A 25,124-nucleotide genomic window follows, 5' to 3' on the forward strand; every position below is an offset into this window, starting at 1 on the left:
CAATGAGACATTCGGTTTGTTTTCACCCATAAAGGGGCGTAACGCAAATTTAAGAGCAAAGTACCCGGATGGCCGTTCATGAGTATGCCCAGAAATTCTCATTTTCTTTGGTATGCCCCCTCCACCCATTACCATATATGGTACCACTTCCTGCTGTCACTTTGGCGCATGCGTACTTTGCCTCGTGCTTAGAAACCGCATTGTATCCATGATGGCTGCTGCCTTGGGAAAGAATCTTGTAACATTGGTCAAGGTGAGAGTAACAAAGCTGTCTGTTTCCTTCAATTGCTGATGTTCTGACATTTTACCATTACCTAAAGGCGTCTACAAAATATGTCCAGTTAAAATACAAGATCGGCATTTGTGTAAGCTGTTGTCGAACATGTAGCACTAACAGGATGTTCTTGGCTAAGTTAACGTTCGGAGCTAGCTATAGCTGGTTAGGTTTTGGCAATTGACAGGTAGACTGTCTTTTTTTGGCAGGTTACAAAGTTCCGTCGTCAGTTGTCAAGATAACAACTGAACTAATCTGAAGATGAAGTAACGTTTCCGTTTCTCAGCCTAGGAAAACAAACGATATGTATCTTCTCGTGTCAGGATGGTTACAAAGTATCTGTTACTCGCTAGTTACTAGCACATGCCAGTTTAGAACTGCCATGCTAGTTGGCAGTTTTATAGGTGGCAATGTCATATCTTAATTCTATTCTGTACGCCCTGTTTCAAATAGTATGGCAATGTCATGACAAGTTTTGTTTTCACTGCCTGTTGTGTCATGTCCAAATGAGGTTACTTACATTGTCGTCCACAAGGATGTTACAGAAAGCCTATGTTTGGGTATACCACAGCCGACCACTGTACTATTCTGTCTTGAATATAACGTGAGAATATGTCAGGTAAAGAATGCAGTTGTTTAGTTTGTTTGTTTTTTTGTTTTTTTTCCCGAAGGGTGCTGGTGCGCCCCTGTGGCAGCCAACCTGCGCGAGGGCCCTCAGCCTCACGGCAGCCCGAAATGTCCCCGAGGCTCCACCAGCGCGTGCTGACAGCACCTTCAAGGTTACCATGGTACCAGGAGATGGCGTCGGACCTGAGCTCATGACAGCCGTCAAGGAGGTCTTCAAGGTAGTACACAGAAAAGTTGCTTTTGTCAGTCTGCGCCGCCATTTCATTTTCCATGCCTTTTCACTCTCGCATTTCACTACCGACTGCTTTTGACTGTATTCTTTTACTCCTTCTCCCCCACCACTTACAATTTTCTGTTGTTCTTTTAATGGTCTTCCCTTTTTTCAGTATCTGTCGAAATTCTCTGTCGCCATTCCCTCCTAGTCTCCACTCCTTCTTCTTCTTCTGTGGTTCTTTAATGATCCTCCATTTGGTGCTTTCTTCCCACTTATGTCCTCTTCACAAGACATGTTCTGTGGATGTTGTTCCTATACCGGCCTACTGTAGGCTGGTGATATTCATGCAACTTTTGCCCCTATGTTTCACTATGGTAATCCACAATTTGGTGCTTTTAATCCACTGATATCATATGATGATTGATGACCTTGACCTTGGCATTGTGTTCTGTGGTGGTTGTTCCAGGCTGCCAAAGTTCCTGTGGAGTTTGAGGAGTTCGGCCACCTACGTGAGGTGTAGAACATGGCCATATGATTACCTTTTGTTCTATGATGTTCTATTACTTTGACTTCAATGGTCTTTGTTGTTGTAATTGTGTGAGTACCAGAAACGATCAAAGCAACCAGTGTGACAGAAGTCATTTTTCTACGGAGGGTTTGGCGAACTTAATGACGAACGCAAATTTACCAGGGGCAAAGTGAACAAAGCAAATTTCAGGAGTTAAAAGTCAGTGATGAGTGCTAACGTGGTTGGGCTAAAAATCAATTGGAATGCTATATCACCATATGTCCCAGGTTGACAAGTCAGAGCTTGTTCTGTGATTTTAATAAGGCAAGTATGTCACGTGTTGCGCCCATAAAGCCAAATGGCCAAGCTTCATCATCGACCTCGGCAAATTGTTTGTTTTGGTCATCTCTGGTGTATGCACGGTTCTAGTTTGACCATGTTCAATTGGAGGGTGTTCTCCTCCTCCTCCTCCTCCTCCTTCACTGCCTTCTTCTTCTTCTTCTTCTTCTTCTTCTTCTTCTTCTTCTTCTTCTTCTTCTTCTTCTTCTTCTTCTTCTTCTTCTTCTTCTTCTTCTTCTTCTTCTTCTTCTTCTTCTTCTTCTCCAGATGCAATAGCTCAGATGCAAAACCCCTAAATGCGTTTCTGATGATCTGCATTTCTGCATAGTGAATCCGTGTGCTGATTTGGCTTGAATTGTTCCACTTGATAAATCCATATTATAGGCCAATAAATATAGTATAGTATTGATAGTATCTAGGTTTGCTAATAATTAATATTTAAGACCAGATCCAGAGCAATAGTTGGAATTCAGAAATGCAAGGTTTATTAACTTGAGAGAGGGGGAGAGGAGGCCATTAGGCCCCAAAGGCCTGTCCACAGGCCTCCCCACCCCCTCTCTCCAATGAGGTGTTAACGGTACAGGTACAGACAAAGAAGTAGCAAGAAGGGCAGAACAATGCCAGTGGCTGAACTTAAAAACCCCTCCACAGGAAATGAGGTCACATTGGATGATGTCACATACAGTGATAGTCTTAGTCAATAGCAATGGATAGGCAATTTCAAATCAGCAGTTTGGGGGAAGGGAAGTTCAGTACATCCTGATGCCATAGACAAAGGGAACTTTTATTTGGCATCTCACAGTCTAAAAGTGTTATTCAAACACGTATCAAACAATACATGGACATTGAAATGTTATGTGTCATTGGGGGCACTATTCAGATTCTTTCAGTCCCCCTTTTGAAGTTAAAATACTTCACAAACATATCAAAACAGTAATCCACATAGCACTCTGGAAATATATAGAGAAATAGCACTCTGGAGATTGGTTCCATCAAAAAGTTATCATAAGCAGCATGATATGAAGACAATTGAAATGGACTGTAAGAATTTTGTCATGACAGGATTGCAAACGAGTTGACTCATGTGACGCATGTCATTCAGTTCTTCATGTAAAGCAATGTGAAACGCGTTGTGTGTGCAGACGAGTGTAAAAAAGAAAAACTGTAGTACTCTTCTTCTTCATCATCTGGCTCCATCTTCTTCATGTCATGTGGCTTTAGAGGCCAATGCAGTGGAGCAGGCAATGGAACGTTACCGGGAAGAGAGATAGCATCATACACTCAAGTATCTTATTCTGCACACATCAATGTTCACAACAAGCATCTGTGTCACCCAGGAAGATCTCATAGGACATGGAAGAATCAAAATAAAATGGATGAACAAACAAAATGAAACGAAATAGCAAAATGTGTCAGTATAGGGATTCTCTCCCCCTTTTCATGAATTCAAAGACACATAATCAAATCACAAATTCCAATTTCAAATGGATGCCTTGAAATAAACAAAAGAAAATCAACAGGTCAGTCTGCCACTAAAGGTGTGAAAAGGGGATCTCTCAGCATGGGCAAGGGGTGCTCCCCCTTTTGACACCTTGAAATCAAAACAAGAAAATAAACTAGTCCATTCAAAACATTTGCCTCGTATAAACTCTTAAATTTCAATCTTAACTCATAACTTTGCTTTTGTGCGAATTCTTCATATCAAACTCATAGTTAGTAAACTTATCTTCACACAGTCTGCAACAAGCACAGGCAAAGAAGGACAGGCAACAGGCCTCACAAACGTTAACTCATAGGTACAATCGACCACCCATCCTCCACTGAAAGTAAACAACTCACGGATCCTCTCCCCCTTTGCAATCTGTGGAGCATTCCAGCTGTAGCAGATTGGAGAAATCTGAGGAAAACAAATAAACAAAAATAAAAATAAAAAATGCCAAGTGAAAAAACAATGACCGCAGAGATGTGCCACGCTTATTCACCCAATGTGTCTCAAACAAAGGGCCATCTTGTCCTCTCCAGATGTTTGGCTGGGTAATGCCGCCATACATGAACACCGCAAACCTTACTATAGTATTGCTTGGTACACAACTTCTGCTTTCCTCTCAGAAGTTCAACACACCACTGGAATTCCCATCAGTAGATAACCCTCAAGCCAATACAGAAAGTAAGTTTAGATTGTTCAAAACGCATCACTTGCATAGTCAACGCCAGCCGTCTTTCGCACTTGGAGACACACGGTTCACACTCATTGGGGAGTCTTTTTGCTTCCTTTGGCCAATGCACACGTTTCTGAAACAAAGAACAGGAAAAACTTGCAACTGCAAAGCAGTATCTTGGATTAAAACTTGAAAAAAAAAATCATGGGAGGATGGTCTCGAAGGTGGGGCATGACTGTATACTAGAGTTAAGGTTTGGTGGCTTAAAAAAATATCTATGGCAGACTGACACAAAATAAAACAACACTTCTCATTGTAGGCCTATCATGAAAGTGTATTTACCAAAATTATCATCCAATCTAAACAAAAAAAAAAAAATCTGGGCAAATCAAACAAATCACTCATTTGAGTATATAGACAAGATGTTAAACTTAGCAAGTTTTGGTTTCTCAACAGGCCACCATGCTTTTCTTCTCACAACTGCTGTGGGCCAGCTCATTTCCATAACACCAGGCCTGCTTCAGAAGACACAAAACGATTAATGGGAAAAACAACCATCTTGAATATATGATCAAAGAGGACCCACTTAAAATCAGGAAACTGTAAATAAAGCAAAACTGTATCAACTCACATTCTTGTCAAACCAAAACAACAAATGGGTGAACAGGGTGAAATGAAATCATGACCAAATCAAACAAAGAAAAGGGTAAAAAATAAAATGTCATGACAGAAATTCATACATCTATCCAAATTCAATTTGTGGTTGGGAATATCCTTGTTTCTTTTAAGTTTCTTTGTCTTAAGGTCAGCACTCTGATTTTAGCTTTCTTTAACTTTTAAGAAGACATACAGTACACTCACACCTATCGGGGAGGGGGTCACAGGGTCGTTAAGGTTGGGGAAGTGTGGGGGGTTTCAACAGTTACACATACAAACACACTGGCCAGCACACACACACACACACACACACACACATACACACACACTACACAATACACACAACACACACACACACACACACACACACACACACACACACACACACACACACACACACACAATAAAGGGGCCCAAACAAAGAGACAAAATGGAGGGAAAAGTTCAAGACCGTGTGGAATATCTGAGACATTGGCTGTTCAAAATCAATCAAAATGGGTATTTAGTAAATAGGCACCCCTGCCACTATTCCTATATTGGCCAGCTATTTTTTTATTGACTCTGAGCAGTTGCCACTGATAGACACATTGATCAAATTTCTGTAGATCAGGACATGGGGATGGGGGTTAGTTGAAATAACAAAGAAAGACAAAGAGACAGCCATGGCAAACACAGACAAAGACAAGACACATGCATCTGATTTCACTACGGCACTGAATTCTGAATTTAGGAGCTTCATATAGACCTACACACCTTCAGTTGACAAGTACTCAAATAAGCTATGCCAAAGCTGTACAGTTTCTTTTGCTATTGCCAGATGAATTCAGTCATCAAACTAGTCTCCCAACAGTTCCTGGCGCCAGGATATTTTACGTAGGGCCAATTCTCATGATCCAAGAGTAAAGCTCTTTGTCAGGGAATTTGCCTACAGCTTTCGTCAAAGGTGCCGTGTCGTAAGAACAGGTAGAGATGAAGAAAAGACAGATTTTAAGACGGACAAGACAGAAACTCTACCTTTCCACCTCACCCCTACTAGGTCGAGTCCGTGGATCTATTAAGCTATTCCTAATAGTCACACACCTTAAAGAAAATTAAAATTTATGTAATATCTATAAAGATCAATTTTCAATGAACCAGAACTCTGACCCCGTCATCTACAATATTACAAGTAATAAGGAGCGACCCAAAAATCTTCGTCAAGATCATGGCGTTGGGAAACCAGCTTCAGGACCTTAATCACATGACAACAGCAAACAACCACTTAAATAGACTCACCTAGGATAAATGTTTCTGTCAACCAAAGGTATGAAGATGGTCTTACCACAAGCTCTGGACTCCAAATTAAATCCAATAAAATCCAAATTCTTTGTCACGGTCCGAACCTCCATCTGATAGTATCTAGGTTTTACTACTAATTAATATTTAAGACCAGATCCAGTGCAATAGTTGGAATTCAGAAATGCAAGGTTTATTTGCTTGAGAGAGGGGGAGAGGAGGCCATTAGGCCCCAAAGGCCTGTCCACAGGCCTCCCCACCCCCTATCTCCAAGAAGGTGTTAACAGGTACAGGTACATACACAGAAGAAGCAAGAAGGGCAGAACAATGCCAGTGGCTGAACTTAAAAAAACCTCCACAGGAAATGAGGTCACATTGGATGATGTCACATACAGTGATAGTCTTAGTCAATAGCAATGGATAGGCAATTTCAAATCAGCAGTTTGGGGGAAGGGAAGTTCAGTACATCCTGATGCCATAGACAAAGGGAACTTTTATTTGGCATCTCACAGTCTAAAAGTGTTATTCAAACACGTATCAAACAATACATGGACATTGAAATGTTATGTGTCATTGGGGGCACTATTCAGATTCTTTCAGTATACAGTATAAGCCAAAAGTTTGGGCACACATTCTCTTTTAATGCATTCTCTTTATTTTCATGGCTATTTACAGTACATTGTGGATTTTTACGGAGGGCATCAAAATTATGCATAAACACATGTAGAATTATGTGTTTATCAAAAAATATCAATACTACCTGTTCTCCAACAGCAATGTCAGCTATCTATCTACCTGACGTAAACACAGCTCAACTGATTGCCCCATACGTTTCAATGACCTTATTTTTGTCTATTTTCAGGTAAAAACACCCTGTCAATCAAGTCAATCTTAATTGAACGCAAAAGTCCTCCAATAACTAGAATTGTAGAACTAGAATTTTGAGACATTTTAAACCTAGTTTTTAATCACTTGCCAGTGCAAGCATTTTACAGACATTTTCTTGATCTGATATTCAGTCAATTGGTCTATTTACTTTCACTAGTCAGTTACTTGGAGAGGTCAAACCTGTGAGGGAATCTGTAGCAGGGCTTTTAACTTCTACTTTTACTTGTTTTTATACCACGCTTATACCACTGTTATACCACTGCTGTGATAACCAGCTATGCTAGACCAAGTGATTAATTATCGGATCAAGAAAATCTTGCTTGTATTGCTTGTATCAATTAAGATTGACTTGACGGACTGTCTTTTTTTTAACATAAAAATACACAAAAAATAAGCTTATTGAAACGTGTGGGGTGATTAGTTGTGACGTGTTGACGTTGCTGTCTTTGACAGCTGACATTGCTGTTGTTTAATATTTTTTTGTTAAGCACATAATTCTTCATGTGTTGATGAACAGCTTTGATACCCTCCATTAAAATGTACAATGAACTGCAACTATCCACGAAAATAAAGATAATGCATTATATTGTAATGCCTAATACAATTATATTATATTATAATGCCTAAAACAAGGTTTAAAACCATTTTAATGAGTGGGTGACATTTGTGTCCAATTAAGATTGACTTGACTGACTGGGTGTTTTTACATGAAAATAAACTAAAAAATAAGCTTGTTGAAACAGGTGGGAACATCAGTTGTGCCGTGTTGATGTCAAGTGGATAAACAGCTGACATCGCAGTTGAACAACTGCTGGCATTGATATTTTTTGTTAAGCTCACAATTCTACATGTGCAGCTTTGATGCCCTCCGCCAGAATCTACAATGTACTGTAAATAGCCAGGCAAATAAAGAGAAGCCTTTGAAGGAGACAGAGTGTATCCAAACTTTTGGCCTATACTGTATAAAGCTATTATTGTTAGTGAAAAAAAATGCATTTCTAAACATTTCTGAAAAGGCACTTAGTGGGTTTTGTATCTGACCTCTCCATGTTGCGTCTTCCTCTATGGTAACCTTGTGTTGTGCTGTGTTGTGTTGTGTGTGGGGTTGTCCCTCTCTCCGTATGTCCTGTAGGCGGGGGATGTCCCGGTGGAGTTTGAGGAGTTCCACCTGAGCGAGGTGCAGAACATGGCCAGTGCCGAGCAACTGGACGACCTACTCACCTCCATGAAGACCAACAGGGTGGCCATCAAAGGTGAGTAATGGCACCAATAGAGTTCTTCAGCGGAAGCGGAAGCATGTAGTAGATTGTAGTCTTTCATGTTAGCATTTAAGGACGTCCTGGTTCCTATCGGCTTCCGGCCTCCATTGGGAATGAATAGGGGTAAATTTCAAATAAGCTCCGAGTGCAAGCACGCGCTTAGCGAACCCCCGCAAACTGTCGAGGGTGTTAAAAATAGGCTGTAGGTATGACATGGTTGATCATTTTGTGTCAAACTTCGACATAAATACGATGTTGCGTCCATATGCTAAACCCGGAAGCTTTTGGCGACTACAGAAACGGCGCCAGTATCTAACGGCATGTACGTGCGGAAGGTTGTACCCATGGCAACCAAAGGAAAGTATGTAGTTCGGAAGTTTTAATGATCAGAAAGGGGTTAGCAATATTGAATTATAATCGTCATGATTTAACATGTGAATACACCAACATGATGATACGATCCGTTCCACTAATGAGAAAGGGATGCGGGGACACGCTAATGTTCGTTGTTGCCGTGCAACTTATATTTTTGCCAAACCTGAATCTCTATGGCGTTTTGCAATGTAAAAAATCGCCATGGAACCGGTAGTCCAAACGCCGCATACAAGTTGACGTCAACGCTGAAGAGCTCTATAGACCAGATGCGACATGAGCGACACGGCGACGGAAGTAATTAAAGTGATTTGGGTGACTTGACCATCAGTTTATAGGGAACTAGCAACACGTCAAGATTGATCACCATGGATCATGTTGTTTGATGTTGAATTTGTTCATTCAAGCCCCTTGTTATAAACCGGCTGGTCTATGGTATGTTTGTGTCCTCAGGAAAGATTCACACTCCTATGGAGTTCAAAGGAGAGCTGGCATCCTACGAGATGAGGCTAAGGTACTGTACACCCAGGAGATTCCATTCTTCAATCAAAACAAACCCTCAGTCCTCTTCTACTGTTTCATTTACCATATACTGTACCTGGGGATTATTCCTAGAACCTGGTTCAGCGGTGTACCAGGTTAAGTTGGACTGGAGGTGGTGGTAAATCCTCTAATACAGTGCTTCCCAAACTTTTCCCCCTGTGCACCCCCTTGTACATTTCAATGTGGTTCGCGCACCCCCTAAGCCAATATTTTGGTGTGCTGATGTCCATGAAAGTATGGATTCACTGCACATTTTGCACAATAGTTTTTGGGAATCCTCTTTTTACAATAGTCTAGGAGTTAAACTACTGTACAATTCACATGGACCCTTCAGCATACAATTCACCATACAATTAAAAACTACTTAATGTTCATTAATGCTGGAGAAAACCTCACATATCCACCATTGCTCTATTCAGCTCGTGCACCCCCTTATGGCAGGCTGCGCACCCCCAGGGGTGCACGCACCCCAGTTTGGGAAACCCTGCTCTAATAGAAGAGCCTGAGGTCTGGGCTGTCTATTAGCAGGTTCATCACTTCCTCCAGGTTAATTTGGCCTCCTTCATCACTTAACCACATTCTTGGAATACTCCCCTTGCTCAGTAGTAAACCAGGGTAAGGCTAGCTTCAGGTAGTGGTAAATAACCTAATAGAAGAGCCTGAAGTCCTAATTTTCTTAACTAAATGATACCTATTGACAGATTAAGTTTAAGGATAGCTTCTGCCAATTTCAATATGCTTTTGTATTGATCACGCTACCCTTGACTTGTCAGTACCCGGTGATGTTGCATTTTTCGAGTCAGCCCTTTCCGAGATCTGAGCTATTCGAATGGGGGCAGATTTTCTTTACATTCAAAATTTTCTTAACACAGGCCTACTCCAAATATTATCCCAAAAAGGTATTGCTGTTTGTTAGTTGTCTGCTGATGTTACGTAACCTTTTGGATGTTATTGGGAATAAATCAAGATGTTTTTTTGAAATATAAACATACACATGCCCTCATTACAATGACCAGGATCTTGGCAAAGGCTGAAAAAAAAACTCAGGTACTGACAAGTCCAGGGTAGTGTGAGCATTACAACTGCATGTTGAAATTGGCAGAAGTTACCCTTTAACTTAGCTAGGTTTATCACTCAACCATGTTCTTGGGCTACATCCCTCCTGAACTTGCCTCAAGTTAATATTGTGTGTGTGTGTGTGTGTGTCTGTGTGTGTCTGCAGGAGGAAGCTGGACCTGTTTGCCAACGTGGTGCATGTGAAGAGCCTGCCTGGCTACAGCACACGCCATAACAACCTGGACATGGTGGTCATCCGCGAGCAGACAGAGGGGGAGTACAGCTCTCTAGAGCATGAGGTAACATACAACCCCCTCTCTCTCTTTCATTCTTTCTCTCTTTTTCTGTTTCTTTCACTCACTCACTCTCTCTCTCTCTCTCTCTCTCTCTCTCTCTCTCTCTCTCTCTCTCTCTCTCTCTCTCTTGTCATAATCATCTCTAAACAGAGTATAGGTAACAGGTTGAGACAACACACACACACACGCACACACACACACACACACACACACGCACACACACACACACACTGTCAGCTGGCAGCTGGCAGCTGGCCTAGGTTATCATCTGTACACAAACCAAGACTAAATGAGGTAATGTCTCTGTCTTACTCCAACATAAACACACACGCAGGCACGCACACACATGCACACACACAGACAGACAGACACACACACACACACACACACACACACACACACACACAGACAGACAGACACACACACACACACACACACACACACACACACACACACACACACACACACACACACACACACACACACACACACACACACACACACACACGATAACCTGAAACAGACTATAATCTACAAAACAGATCTGGGAGGAGTAAAGTTCTCTGAAGTCCGAGGTTATGGCACACACCTTTACCAAAACACACACAGACACGCACACAAACACAACACATTTTATATTTATCCGCAAAATTCTACCCATTCACAGTGCTGTAACGTCAAAGACAACTGACACCTTAGGTCATGACAAAGTTTTGAAATGTTGTCCGTCCATCAGAGTGGGATGCCTGAATGTAATGTAATGCTCTAATAATGTAATGTTTCTCTCTCTCCTTAGAGTGTGAACGGTGTGGTCGAGTGCTTGAAGATCATCACCCGTGACAAGTCTCGCCGCATCGCCAAGTTTGCTTTCGACTACGCCACCAAAAATGGCCGCAACAAGGTCACCGCCGTGCACAAGGCCAACATCATGTGAGTGCACCCAGGGATCGTGCTTTATTATTGTTACCTCATGGTGTAGTTGTAGTACATAGTATGGATCATGGGCAGAAGACTTTCAGAAGGATAGACGGGACTCCTGGGGTGCATTTCTTGAAACTGTAGTTGCTATTTAGGTTAGCCACTTTGTTGTTTGCAGTGCAATTTCCCATTGACAACTACCCAAGTTGCTAACTGGCTAACAACTACCCTTTTGAGAAACGCACCCCTGGTCTGATGAAATGAGATGAGGCAGATGAGACAGCCAAACTCAAACCCTGAAACTAACCGCCTTGTGGATACTGCGGTTGCCTGGGTAACACCAGACAATCTCGGAAGTGAAGAGGCTGGAGGCTACCTATGCAATTTATCGTAGGAAAGGTGTGGTTTACGATTGGTCATGGCTGTTTATTGGGCAATATGAATGTGTCATTTGGCATACGTAGCCCACAGCCAATCGTGTCAACAAAAATGATTGTCTGAGTTGAATATTTTCTGGCCTTGTAGGAAACTGGCTGATGGGCTGTTCCTGCAGAGCTGTGCCGAGGTTGCTGAGCTGTACCCAAAAATCAAGTATGAGAACATCATCATCGACAATTGCTGCATGCAGGTGAGACTTGCATGTTTGGTTGCGTGTGTGCTCGTGCAGTCTGTGTTGTCTGTGTGTCTGTTTGTGTGTTTTTGTATGTGGGTATATCTGTCTATATCTGTTTCTGTGTGGGTGTGTCTGTTTGTATCCCCGTCTCTGTGTGTCTGTATCTGTGTTTATGTGTCTGTTATGATCCAGAGTCCAAATTGTGTTTAATTCACGCTCCTCTCGTCTGTGAATATCTTAATCCCCAGCTGGTGCAGAACCCGTACCAGTTTGACGTGCTGGTGATGCCCAATCTCTATGGCAACATCATTGACAACCTGGCAGCTGGCCTGGTGGGAGGTGCGGGGGTGGTGCCCGGGGAGAGCTACAGTGCCGAGTACGCCGTCTTCGAAACGGTCAGTCGCCATCATTACACACCTCCTTTCCTTTCTTTCAATGTTCTTTTTTTCTATCTACAGGGCAGAGTACACAGACTCCGAAACAGTCACCACTACACTCCTCTTTATATATCTCTTTCTTTCTTTCTTTCTTTCTTTCTTTCTTTCTTTCTTTCTTTCTTTCTTTCTTTCTTTCTTTCTTTCTGTTCATTTCCCATTTCTTGCTGTGCCAAGTATGCCGTCTTCGAGATGGACAGTTCAAACAATACTACTTGTTCTCTCTCACTCTCTTTCTTTTCTTTCTTTCTTTCTTTCTTTCTTTCTTTCTTTCTTTCTTTCTTTCTTTCTTTCTTTCTTATTTCTGATCATTTCCTATTTCTTACTGTGCCGAATACACCGTCTTTGAAACAGCCTGTTCAAACAACACTCCTCTTTCTCTTTCTTTCTTTTTCTTCTTTCTCTCACATTCTTTCTTTCTTTTTTCTTTCTTTCTTTCTGTTCATTTCCCAGAAAGTATGCTGTCTTCAAAACAGTCAGTCACCACTACAGTCTTCTCTCTGCGTCCCTCTTTTTTTCTTTCTTTCTTTCTTTCTTTCTTTCTTTCTTTCTTTCTTTCTTTCTTTCTTTCTTTCTATCTTCATTTCCCATTTCTTACTGTGCCAAATATGCCGTTTTCAGTCCACTCTACGCTCCTCTCATTTTCTTTATTGGTATTGATCATTTCACATTTTTATTTGTTATTTGCTCCAACCCCTCTTATCTCTCTATCTCTGTCCTCCTCTCTCTTTCTTTATCGTTAACAGTCAGTGGCTGTTCTTTCCTTGATTCATCATTTTTCTCATCCTTTCTTTCTTTTCTTTGTCGTCTTTCATGCTCTCTCCCCCTCTCCGCTTCTCTTGTTTCCTTCTCTCTCTTTTCATCTCCTCTTGTCTCCCTTGTTCCCCCCTCTCCTGTTCACTTAATGTCTTGTTTTCCACCACACATCCGTTTAGTGTTGTGTAATGTATCTGGTATTAATCATTTCCCCTCATACTGGTGGCCATTAGAAGCCAGTGAGTCAGACTGTCTGCAGTGGCTGTTGCTGTGACATTTCATGCTGGATTAGCCAAAACGGTTCCGATAGGCCTCAAAGGCCTGCCATCAAATAAAACTCATAATGGAACTGTGTGACGTAACTGTGGTATGACGTCACCACGCCATGCTGTACAGTACTGGTCAATATGTGTAATTGATAAATTAGTCACTGCTGCACTGTGATGGTTTTACTCATTGATAGCTACACGTCATGTCATTCATCATAATGTTTTGCATATGATTCTTTTGTAGGCGTGTAGGTTTTGTTTTATATCTATGTAATGAATGATCAGCATCATCCATGTGTTGGTTGGCTTTAAAAAGTCTCTCGTGGTTGTAAAAGTCTCGCTCTCATGTGTGTTGTCTTGTATCTGGCAAATAAGTGCAATACATGAATCATTAATAGTTACTTTGTTACATCACTGCCCCATGTGTCGATTCACCATCACAATTTGAAGTTTCGCAATCTTGCAGTATAACATACTACTGTTTTATGAAAATGTTAACTACAAAAAGTGGTTCTTTTATGAATGCTACATTAGTGGGTGTGTGTAAGTAAATGTGGAATAATGACATGGCCTGAATAGCAACCTTGTGTGGACTCCTGTGTCTGAGGTTCTCTCTCTCTCTCATGTGTTGTTTATAGGGGGCCCGCCACCCATTTGCCCAGGCCGTGGGCAGGAACATCGCCAACCCCACTGCCATGCTGCTCAGCTCTGCCAACATGCTGCGCCACCTCAAGTAAAGTCCTCACTCTCACTCTGCTTTACTACCTCTGCTTCTCAGCAAATTGAGATAAATGGACAAGGCCCCAATTTAATAATGTTATCATCCCTGTCATGCTAGAAAGTCTTAATCACGGATGAATGCATAATGTGGTGTCTGCCTAGCCACAACAACTTTTGGGGGACTTTTCCCTCATTCAACATCCAGATTACAAATGAGTAAATACCATTTTGAATTGCGCTTTTGCGAGATATTGAATTATAAACTTCTGTCGTCAATGACTTCTTGCGACGTCATCAGGAGGCCACAAGCACAATGGAGGAGAGGAGTGAGGATAATGGAAAGGCCCCATAGTCTTTAAGACAGTGGAACTGTCTGCTTCTCCAGTCAAAGTGAAGAACAATAGTCTTGAACCATTTAAACGTTATTCGTATTACAGTTCTTTCCTGTACGCTAAAGTGAATTTTCTGTAACTTTGGCTGCTTTGGCGCAACTCTTCACACAAATGCACAGACCTGTAATCAAATTGTCCAAGCTGAAAGCACAAAACTGCTTTGCACTCTGTTTGCAATTTATAACGCATGCTTTACAAAACGTAACAAAAAACCAATCCATTGTACCAACACGCATTTTGCATAACTGTGAACACAACTCACTGACTTACACACTATTCCCACATGATGAACACACTTCTAGATCCCTAAGCCTCTAAGAATGACATAGATTTTGAATAAAGAAGCCAAGAGGCAAAGTGTGTTTATTTTTCACTATGTCTAGTTGCTGCAATGTGTGCTAGTAACGTGATCATGGAAAGAACCCGTTGTTTACCTGTGTGTTCTTTCCTTCTCTGCCAGTCTGAAGTACCACTCCAACATGGTGTCGGAGGCTGTCAAACGGGTCATCAAGCAGGGCAAGGTGAGGACACTTTCCTCTTTCCACATCCTCTCAGCTTTTCACCTTAGACACAGCAGAATAGGCAAACACATTTTCTAACAAGTTTTTACACGTTAAAGGAACAGGAATAGTATGATTATTATAAACTATAGTAGTACAGTACAGACACAAATTAAGATAATTAACGAAGCATACAAATATCATTAACTAGTCATGTAAATATTATTTACCTTATATAATGCCTGTAATAGGCATCTTTTGACATGTTCACAATCAAATAAGTCTGTAGAAGTACTGTACTCATCTAGAGCATTCAATTTGCTTGATGGGAGCACAGGCAAATAATAGCAATACATAATGCAAGAATAGTAAATAATGGAAAGATAAAATTGAACATTCAAACAAAATATCTGGCTTCTAAAAAATGCCTGTAAAATGTCTGTATTCATTCTGTTCCTTCTGAATGTCTGGTTATGCTGAAGTGTTGTGTGAACTGTGTGTGGTCGGGTGTATGACTGTGTGTGTATGTGTGTGTCCAAGAGCCCTACTGTATATGCATGTAGCCTATATTTATTTAAAACGGCACTAAGCGTTTTCAAAGTCAAACAACCCTCTTCCCAAGTCCAGAGATTGTGCTATATCGGTGAACATCCAATTCGGCCCTGAGGAGGGAGCCTCAAACCAAAAGTTGCTTAGTGCCGCTTCAAATATGTGTTTGTCTGCTTCTAACCGCACTGCCTTGTAGTAAAAACCCAACGGGACACTAACATCTCTGTGTCATTTACACTAATAAGAGCCTGTATGCACCTCCGTAACCATCTGTCACCATGGAAATGGATTTTTTTATAGAATGTTTGTGTGTTGAGTCACTGGGGCACTGGGGTGACATTGCGGCAGTGTCACGCTTCGATTCTGCATGCATTTTAGCCACAGGGCCTCTGTAGCCTCGCTCACAAGCTCACACTTTCTCGCACACATTTTGCTTTTAGCCAGGGCTCTGATGTGCGCATCAGTGTGTGTGCGTGTGCGTGTGTATGCGTGTGTGGCTTCTGAGGGAACAGGACTAGGTTGAGTTGTCAGCTGTAGAGGCTGATTGCTGACTTTGCCATACGAGTGGTAGACAGCGTAGTCAGAGGAGTCATAGAATAGTTACAGCCTGGCTTTAGACTCCCGGGAAAAAAATCCTCATTGCGTATTAAAACCTCGTCACCTGTGTGTGTGTATTTCTGCGTGTGTGTGTGCTTCAGGTGAAGACGCGAGACTTGGGCGGTTACGCCACTACCACTGATTATGTGCGTGCTGTCGTTTCCAACCTGCGCCATCGGCCCACTTACTGAAGAACCACTGGCACCCACACAACCCTCCCCAGAACTCAGTCCCCAATCCCTTCATTCGCACACCCCCTTGACCCTCAGCACACCTAACCGACCCTTGCCCCTCCCTACCCTAAACCCAGTCCAATCTCGGACCATCCGCATCAGACCACGTTTACAGAAACCCTTAATGTTCATCTCCCGACTCATCCCAGCTCGCCTAATCACTTCACCCTACTCCAACCTACCCCACCCTTGGACCAACAGTATCATGTTTGTTACATCATATTAACTGAAGAACCACTGACACCCCGGTCCCATCAACCCACCTAACCATGCCCACCTAATCCAGGTACATGACCCCAGCCCACCCTATCCCACTCTACCATACCCTACCCCTACACTAACTCAATCCACCCAACCCTACTCTAGACTCGAACCACACGCATGTCATGCCATGGATCTACCACTGGGGGGCTCTGTGACACCTAGGCGCAGCTTCAGCCCCGTGAGGCTGCAATATCGGGCACTTCATATCAGCACTGACAGGGGCTGTGAAAGGACACAAATTAATCACGGTCACACGCCCATCCCAGTTCGTGTCCTCAACTCGCTCCTAAAGATTTCTCTGGCCTTTCCTCACAGAAGAACCATAAATGGACTCTCTCTCTCTCTCTCTATGTCTCGAGTGGAGACTGCAAGACTTCTTTGGTGGTCTAGACAATGGTTGCTATTTTAAGTATAATGTCAAGTGGTTCCTTGTGGAACCTGATCTACTCATGTGGCTCAGCCCAAAGAGAACCATCGCTTAGCGGATTTCCATAATGGTGTTCTATTTAAAGCCCTGATTGTTCCACAGTCTAGATCCGGTTCTCTGATCAGGCCCTGTGATAAAGCCTGCTCCCTGCATCGCGTTTGCATTTCCTCTCTCTCTCTCTCTCTCTCTCTCTCTCTCTCTCTCTCTCTCTCTCTCTCTCTCGCTCTCGCTCTCTCTCTCTCTCTCTCTCTGCTTATCTGCATACTGCTTTTGTTCCAGGCTTTGATACTCCCGTCTCGTCTGTCCTCCACAAAGTGTGTGCTCTTCTGCGCTTCACTCCTTGCGTCTTTTTCTTTGCGTGTGTGTGTGTGTGTGTGTGTGTGTGTGTGTGTGTGTGTGTGTGTGTGTGTGTGTGTGTGTGTGTGTGTGTGTGTGTGTGTGTGTGTGTGTGTGTGTGTGTGTGTGTGTGTGTGTGTGTGTGTGTGTGTGGGCAGTGCAGGCTCTGCATTGGCAGTCCAGAGAGGCAGTCAGACTTGCTGTGTGTGTGTGTGCATTCGCGCATGCATGTGCAGGTGTGTGCATATGTGTGAGCGCGGTGCAGTTTAGCCCGGAGCACTGTCAGCAGATTCCACTGCCACTCTACCAGATGCTATCTGCTGCCTGTCTCTTCCTGACCCAGACCATCCGCTGTGACACAGCATTCCCAGGAGAGACTGTGTATGTTGCTGTGTGTGTACGCGTGTGTGTGACAGACTGTGCATGATACTGTATGCCTGTGAGTGTGTGTGTGTGTGGTGTATGCTCCGCTTCTCGTAGTCTTTTGTTCTACCTACACTCAGGTTAACACACTTCCCAGCACTCCTCGCGAAGTCTCTCTCACCCATCTCTTGTCCTTCTCTCCTCTGCACTTTTTGCAGTCCTTTCTGCCACCCTTTCTAGTGCTGCTCTGCTCAATGTCTCCTCTTCTTTCTCTTCCCTGATCTTGTCGTCAACTCCTCTTCCTCCTCTCTTCCTTCTCTTCCCCCTGGCTTCAACTAGTCACTAGTCTTTTATTTTGATCTTGTCCGCTACACTACCTCTGATTGGAACTCATGGAGTGTTATCCAACATAACTTACTGTAGCACTCACCTTCTAACTTTGACCTCTGGCCTGTTATTTAGCAGCCATTATTGATCCAAGGCTGGGCAGCCATTGGTCACAGCAACAAGGAACTCCATTATTAGCAGTTGCCATAGAAACCTGCCTAGCGTATTACTCTCAGCTAGTCGACAAGTAGAATCCACTCACTCGTTGCTTCTGTTTGGGCAACAATGTGGTCCAGTTAGCCAATTTGTAAACACATGTGAAACGGTTTGTCATTTAACATTTCCTGCTGTGTCATAATGTTAAGAGAACAGCTCTTTATCTATCCAACAGTGCTGCTAGCTGATGCATAAACAGTTGTGCTTAAAGAAATGTCTAAGTCTTAAATCACACATCTACATTCTTTTTAGTTTTGTAGTGTCTTAAGTGTCATTCACAAGTATTGTTCTTACATTAGTCTGAAACGCATATTCGCATTTACATTCTTTCCTTTTGTTGGGTTTCATTCAGAAATGCTTCAGTCTTAAAACGCACACATTATGTTATTGTTGTAGTGTCTTAAGTTGTATTTAAGCTGGGGTCCATTGGTCTTCAGTAGGGTACTTGAGAAATCAGTTACGAGAGACGATATTAATCATGAATCTCTCTCATCTCCAGTGTATGCATACAGATGGCTATTGTGTATCTATTGCGGATCATGATGCATTGTGCTATTGAACGGTGGAATAAATATTAAATTATCGGTAACGATTGTGTGTTGTGTGTCTTTCTGTGATTTGTCTTATTCAAACACTGTCAGTGCAAAAGCAGCATTTTTTTGGAAATCGTTTGAAGGTGTGTGTGTGTGTGTGTGCGTGCATTCAATAAATATCTAGTGACTAATTTAAAAACAAAAAAGAAATCGTTCACATGTGTTGCATTCACCACATAAAGGTTAACATTTGCAGATTGATGTCCAGCTAACATATCTAATCTTACTTTGACGTGATGATGGCCATGCATTATAGTAGTATTGCAGTAGAGGCTCTGTGTGCGTGTGTGCATGTGTGTTTGCTTGCACAGGGTACGGTCACCACCATGTGTGCGTGTGGGACTATGAATAGAGTGCTAAGTGTGTGTGTGTAAATACCTGTATGAATGGTAATGACAGAGGCTGCCATGCAGACAGTGTGTGTGTGTATATACAGTGCCCTCCATAATTATTGGCACCCCTGGTTGAGATGTGTTTTTTAGCTTCCAATTATTATTATTTTTTTCTAAATAATATGGGACCTTAATGGAAAAAAAGAGAAAAATCCAACCTTCAATACAAGTGCATTTATTCAGTAGGGAAAAAATCCCACATAAAGAAATAATTATTTGACATCAAATAATGTGTTTCACAATTATTAGCACCCCTGGTGTTAATATTTTGTACAACCCCCTTTTGCCAACAAAACAGCACCTAATCTTCTCCTATAATGTTTCACAAGATGGGAAAAGACAGAAAGAGGGATCTTTAGCCATTCCTCTTTGCAGAATCTCTCTAAATCATGCAGAGACCTGGGTCCTCTCCTCTGTACTCTCCTCTTCAGTTCACCCCACAGGTTCTCAATGGGGTTGAGGTCTGGGGACTGAGATGGCCATGGGAGGAGCTTGATTTTGTGTCTGGTGAACCATTTCTGTGTAGATTTGGCCATATGTTTAGGGTCATTGTCTTGCTGAAAGACCCAGTGACGACCCATCTTCAGCTTTTGGGCAGAGGGCAACAGATTTTGATTTAAAATGTCCTGGTATTTCAAAGCATTCATGATGCCATGCACTCTAACAAGGTTCCCAGGGCCTTTGGAAGCGAAACAGCCCCACAGCATCACTGACCCACCCCCATACTTCACAGTGGGTATGAGGTGCTTTTCAGCATGCGCATCTTTCGTGGCACGCCAGACCCACTTAGAGTGTTTGTTGCCAAAAAGCTCAATCTTGGTCTCATCTGACCAAAGCACACGGTCCCAGTTGAGGCCCCAATACCGCTTGGCGAACTCCAGACATTTGCTTTTATGATTGTGAGTGAGGAAAGGTTTTCTCCGTGCATGCCTTCCAAACAGCTTGTTGGTGTGTAGACAGCGCCTGATGGTTGATTTGGAGACTTTGTGACCCCAGGATGCTACCATTTGTTGTAATTCTGTAACAGTGAGCTTTGGAGATCTTTTGATTTCTCTTACCATCCTCCTCACTGTGCGTGGTGGCAAAAGAAACTTGGGTCCTCGTCTAGGCTTGTTTACCACTGTTCCAGTGTTTTGAACTTCATAATTATTCATCTCACAGTGGATATGGGCAGCTGCAGTTGAGTGGCAATCTTCTTGTAGCCTCTGCCTGACCTGTGAAGGTTGACGCACATCTGCCTCACTTGTATGCTGTGTTCCTTTGTCTTTCCCATGTTTAAGAGTGGATAAGAGAAATGTCCTCGGTGTCACGTCATATTTATACCCCAGGGAAACAGGAAGTGATGAATTACTAATTAAATGTTCCTACATACTCTGGTAAACTTTGTAAACTACTGTAGAAATGACAGAAATGCTTCAATTATATTTATTTCCTGGGAATTGTTAAGGGTGCCAATAATTGTGGAACAGGTGATTTAATGAAAAATAATTATTTTTCAGTCAGGGATTTTTTTTATTTTCTTACAATTCATTTGAGTTGAAGGCTACATTTTCCTACAATTTTCAGTGTGACAGTATTCTTCTGCAATAAACACTGAATTTATTTTAAGGCTTTTAACACATCTCAACCAGGGGTGCCAATAATTATGGAGGGCACTGTACACTCCTGTAGATGCAGCCGTGTGTGTGTGTGTGTGTGTGTGTGTGTGTGTGTGTGTGTGGTTGTGCGCGCGCACATGCATGAATGATGTGCTGATGTCAGGTGTGTAATTAGCTGTTCTCCCCTGGGGCAGGTACGCACAGGTGACCTGGGAGGCTACGCCACCAGCGACGAGTTCACCAGAGCCGTCATCGCCAACCTCGCCGTCTGAGCTGACTCCAACTGACTACACACACACACACACACACACACACACACACACACACACACACACACACACACACACACACACACGTGCGCGCGCCATACAAACATGCCTACCCCAACACAGACAGACACAGACATCCACACACGAATTCACAGACATACATACATACCAAACACGCACATCAAACACTCCAATCCAGGGCTCCTTTCCAGACGCCCCACTGTACCAAGAGCACAAAGATCGACCATTACAATAATAATCGTAATATAATATCTTAAAATGCCCACCCAGATGGAAAGAGGGTTTGACCAATGTCACTCACATTCCATACTGCTATCTTCTCTGCTAAACTAATTGAAATCGGAAAGGGAAACTACGTTACTGTTACAGTGAATCTGGGGGGAAATAAGAAAAAAAGAGATATGGCATGAGAGTGTATATTTATTAAGCTATTTATTTTGCATTTTAGAGTTGATGTTACATATATGCGTTTGTGTGAAAATAAAGTTACACTGTGTGAAACGTGGCATATTGACATTACTAGTTTCATTTTATTCTATTCTTAAGAAATGAGGAGTAGCCATTTAGTTGCGTTGTTCTTTATGTCCAGCTTAAAAAAAACAAAAAACGAATACAAATAAAAAATTAAATTTGCTTTGGATAAAAGCATCTACAATACTTGCGTATAAGCATTTCTGTTTGTTTTCAAGACTGTCCATGTCCATTGATAATGAAGGCTATGAGCTACATTATATTTCCAAAGAGTTTTGTAACGGACCATTAAAACCCGTTTGAAACTCAAAGTTGAAGAAACACCAAAGTAGTAGAAATAATGGTTCCAAAATGATTTCTGAGGTCAAGTGAAACTTATAAGTCTGAATATCCCAGGGTTGCTGGTTTGAATGCCACCCTCACCTCTCCGTATACCTCTATCCACGGCTGAAATGACCTTGAGCAAGGCACCTAACCCCATATTGCTCCAGAGACTGGAACCAATACCCTGTAAGTCGCTTTGGATCAAGGTGTCAGCTAAGTATAATGATGTTGAAAGACCCGCAATGAAACACCCAGTGACCTCAGGTTACATCAATGACGATTCTGTCTGAGTGCATCCGTGAGATGCATCTTTCTTTCAACTCCTTCCAACTCACTAGGATGACTGATGAAAGGCACTTAGAGTTGCTTAATACCTGGGTGTGGTACACCTGCTATGCGGAACTAACCACCTAGCCACAGAATTGTGAGTCATCTAGGAATCCTCAGGGCTGTCAAAATGGCCTCAATATTCTTCCTGAAGGGAATTTGTCTTAATGTCTTGGACATACATACTATACAGCTTCCTCATAACACACAACACCACAAACCAACGCCACAAAACATACAGACATAAGGTGCCATCATAGAGATGGATTAAGTGCATACTTAAAGTGCATAATTAAAGTGCATACCTCGTGCGGCCTCCTACATATTGTACATGGCATGTCGTATGGCATTTAACCAGGGGCAACACCAAATTATGGGCCCTGTGTACAATCAGAGCCACAGACCATTGAGGGGGTACCCCACAAGACACACACTTAATTATTGTTCATAAAGGGGGCACCAATGAGGTATAGTGCCCAGGGGCACCACATTGGCTTAATATGATCCTGCTCAAGGCCACTTCAGCCATGGAGGGAGGAAGGGATTGGTAAGGGCCTGATTGAACCTGCAACCCTGTGATCTAACACCCATCTGCTTAACCATTACACCACAGTTGCCCACTGTATTGTTACCTCCGCCAAGGAGGTTATGTTTTCGGTCACATTGGTTTGTTCGTCTGTCAGCAGGATTACTCAAAAAGTTATGGATGGATTTTGATGTAAACACATCTGAGATAGATCCCACCTCTAGCTACCAGTGTGCCTCATCTGTGTTGACAATTCTTCCATACAAGTCTTCCACTTCACTGTCAGATGAGGTTTGTCTAGTAGTCCAGTGTTTCTCAACCTTTTTTTAGGCAAGGCACCCTTTCAATTCATGAAAAATTTCAAGGCACCCCAAACCAACAAGCCGTAACATGGCATCGCATCCGATACCACACAAGCTTAGGAAAGTAACACATTTGGAGACGTCACACGACCTACGTTCGAAGTTGGAGCTGACTGGGGCGAACTATATTTACTTTATTGTGCTTAAATGGCAGATGAAAGATTCCACTGACTAGCATTAACTTCTATCAGTTTAGACAAATATGTATTATATTACATAATTTATTTATCTGCCACATTTCCGCGGCACCCCTGAGGGGGGCCCGCGGCACCCCAGGGTGCCCCGGCACCCCTGTTGAGAAACACTGTGGTAGTCTATACCCAACCCTACTGACAGAATGTGATTTTTTGCTTGCCTGGTTGGTCCAGACTCAGACCATTCTGTAGGGCATAATCGTAGCTGGGCCATGAGTCTGGCCTGGCTCTATCCTCAAATTACAACACTGTAGTGTCTGTGTTGCGAGTCATTGGGATGAGCTCCGCACGATGACTTAGCCTATCGCATGACATAGCCATTTCATGTTATAGGCTACTGTAGTCTGGTTTGTCTGGCTACGGCAAGGGTACAAAATATACTTGTTAAGTCACTTTGGTTAGAGGTTTGGTTACGGAAGACAGTGGAAGAGTAGTTGTCAGCAGGCACAGTAAAGATGTAGCCTGATTATCATCGACGTTCAAATCTCTTCGAGACTTGGTCTGACCAAGAGCATAGCAATTAACATTTCCCAAACGGCATGGTTGACCCGCCTCCCTTGGTTTGCTTATGGTTGTTTGCTTCCCAACAAAGTGAAAGGAGTTCCCGTATTTTCGTGAACTCAGAAAGTACTTGCATTGCTCTTGACCTGACTAGTTGCAACGCCAAAGGTGTTGCGTCAGTAGGAGGGCGCGGCATGACTAGTAAAGATGTGCTCCCTTGCTCTAAAAAACAGTCCTGGATTGGTAACGTAAGCATAAAGGGCATTTCAGTCCAGTCCAAAGCACACACAAGATATGGAGGACACAAGAGGTCAAACGTTTGTCTGAGATGTATAGTAGGACTATGGGTTCAAATGAGTTAACCAGGAGTCTGTCCACTCCACAGCCTCACCCAGGGAAATGTAGTCAGTGTGTCACACTTTGGCGTAGTTCTAGATGTGGATGGTGGGGACATGACCATACCACTTTTAGGATGTTCATTATGCAAAACGGGATACCCAGACAATATGCCATATTTATTTGTCCCAGTCCCACCAAACCTACCCCGTTGTGTGTGCAATGTTGGTGTGACATTCGAGGCTGCGCGTCCATTGCATTTAAATGCAATTACAGCAGTGACATGCTGAGTTTGCCTTGAAGAATGGGTTCATTTTAACGGTGGCATTACATTGGGAATGCTGCCAGGGTGACACACCAGCACATGGAGTGTGACGGGGACACACAGGTCATTGTCAAAGTTGCTGAGGAGGACAGACAGGCAATGATGTGCTGCCATGTGGAATGAATTGACTAGCTAAAGCTATGCTCATTGTTGACAAGTTAGTTTTTAAAAAGTTATTGGTCATCATTGTCACATAAGTCTATCTTAATCTGTGCATTCCAAGTAGGCTATGGAACAGTGAGCTGTGTAGGCTACTTTGCGGCAAGCAATGTGATGTGAATGCTGCCTTGTGTCATTATCCATCCATCGCTGTCAGTTGAGAGGCCTACTGGCCGCGAGATGGCGATGGACATATGTGAAGGGTGTGACGCCCGTGCGCCTCTGTCTGTAGCTCCCCTTTTCCCCTCTCGTGCGCTTCCCGCTCCACCGCCAGATGTCGCGCGGAACCCTGTCCAGGGGGGCGGGGCCTGTCCCGGGAACGCGCTGCTTCCCATTCCAAGCGCA

General features: G+C 42.8%; 1 protein-coding gene across 4 annotated transcripts; it reads left to right on the forward strand.

The window, feature by feature from the left end:
* Nucleotides 1–175: 175 nt before the first annotated feature.
* idh3b (isocitrate dehydrogenase (NAD(+)) 3 non-catalytic subunit beta) lies at nucleotides 176–21,759 on the forward strand. 4 transcript variants are annotated; one of them, XM_063211559.1, is made up of 12 exons: nucleotides 176–253; nucleotides 946–1,119; nucleotides 1,582–1,629; nucleotides 8,074–8,194; nucleotides 9,026–9,086; nucleotides 10,338–10,470; nucleotides 11,264–11,397; nucleotides 11,911–12,013; nucleotides 12,247–12,393; nucleotides 14,096–14,190; nucleotides 15,030–15,090; nucleotides 21,159–21,759. In XM_063211559.1, the coding sequence occupies exons 1-12, from the start codon at nucleotides 209–211 to the stop codon at nucleotides 21,234–21,236; spliced, it is 1,200 nt and encodes a 399-aa protein (XP_063067629.1). In that variant the 5' UTR covers nucleotides 176–208; the 3' UTR covers nucleotides 21,237–21,759. The 4 variants fall into 4 exon arrangements, with proteins under 4 accessions (XP_063067629.1, XP_063067628.1, XP_063067631.1 ...); XM_063211558.1 differs by lacking the exon at nucleotides 21,159–21,759 and adding an exon at nucleotides 16,317–18,974; XM_063211561.1 differs by lacking the exon at nucleotides 1,582–1,629.
* The last annotated feature ends 3,365 nt before the right edge of the window (nucleotides 21,760–25,124 follow it).

This window comes from Engraulis encrasicolus, chromosome 12 (assembly GCF_034702125.1).
Source record: "Engraulis encrasicolus isolate BLACKSEA-1 chromosome 12, IST_EnEncr_1.0, whole genome shotgun sequence".
In the NCBI taxonomy this organism is placed as follows: domain Eukaryota; kingdom Metazoa; phylum Chordata; class Actinopteri; order Clupeiformes; family Engraulidae; genus Engraulis; species Engraulis encrasicolus.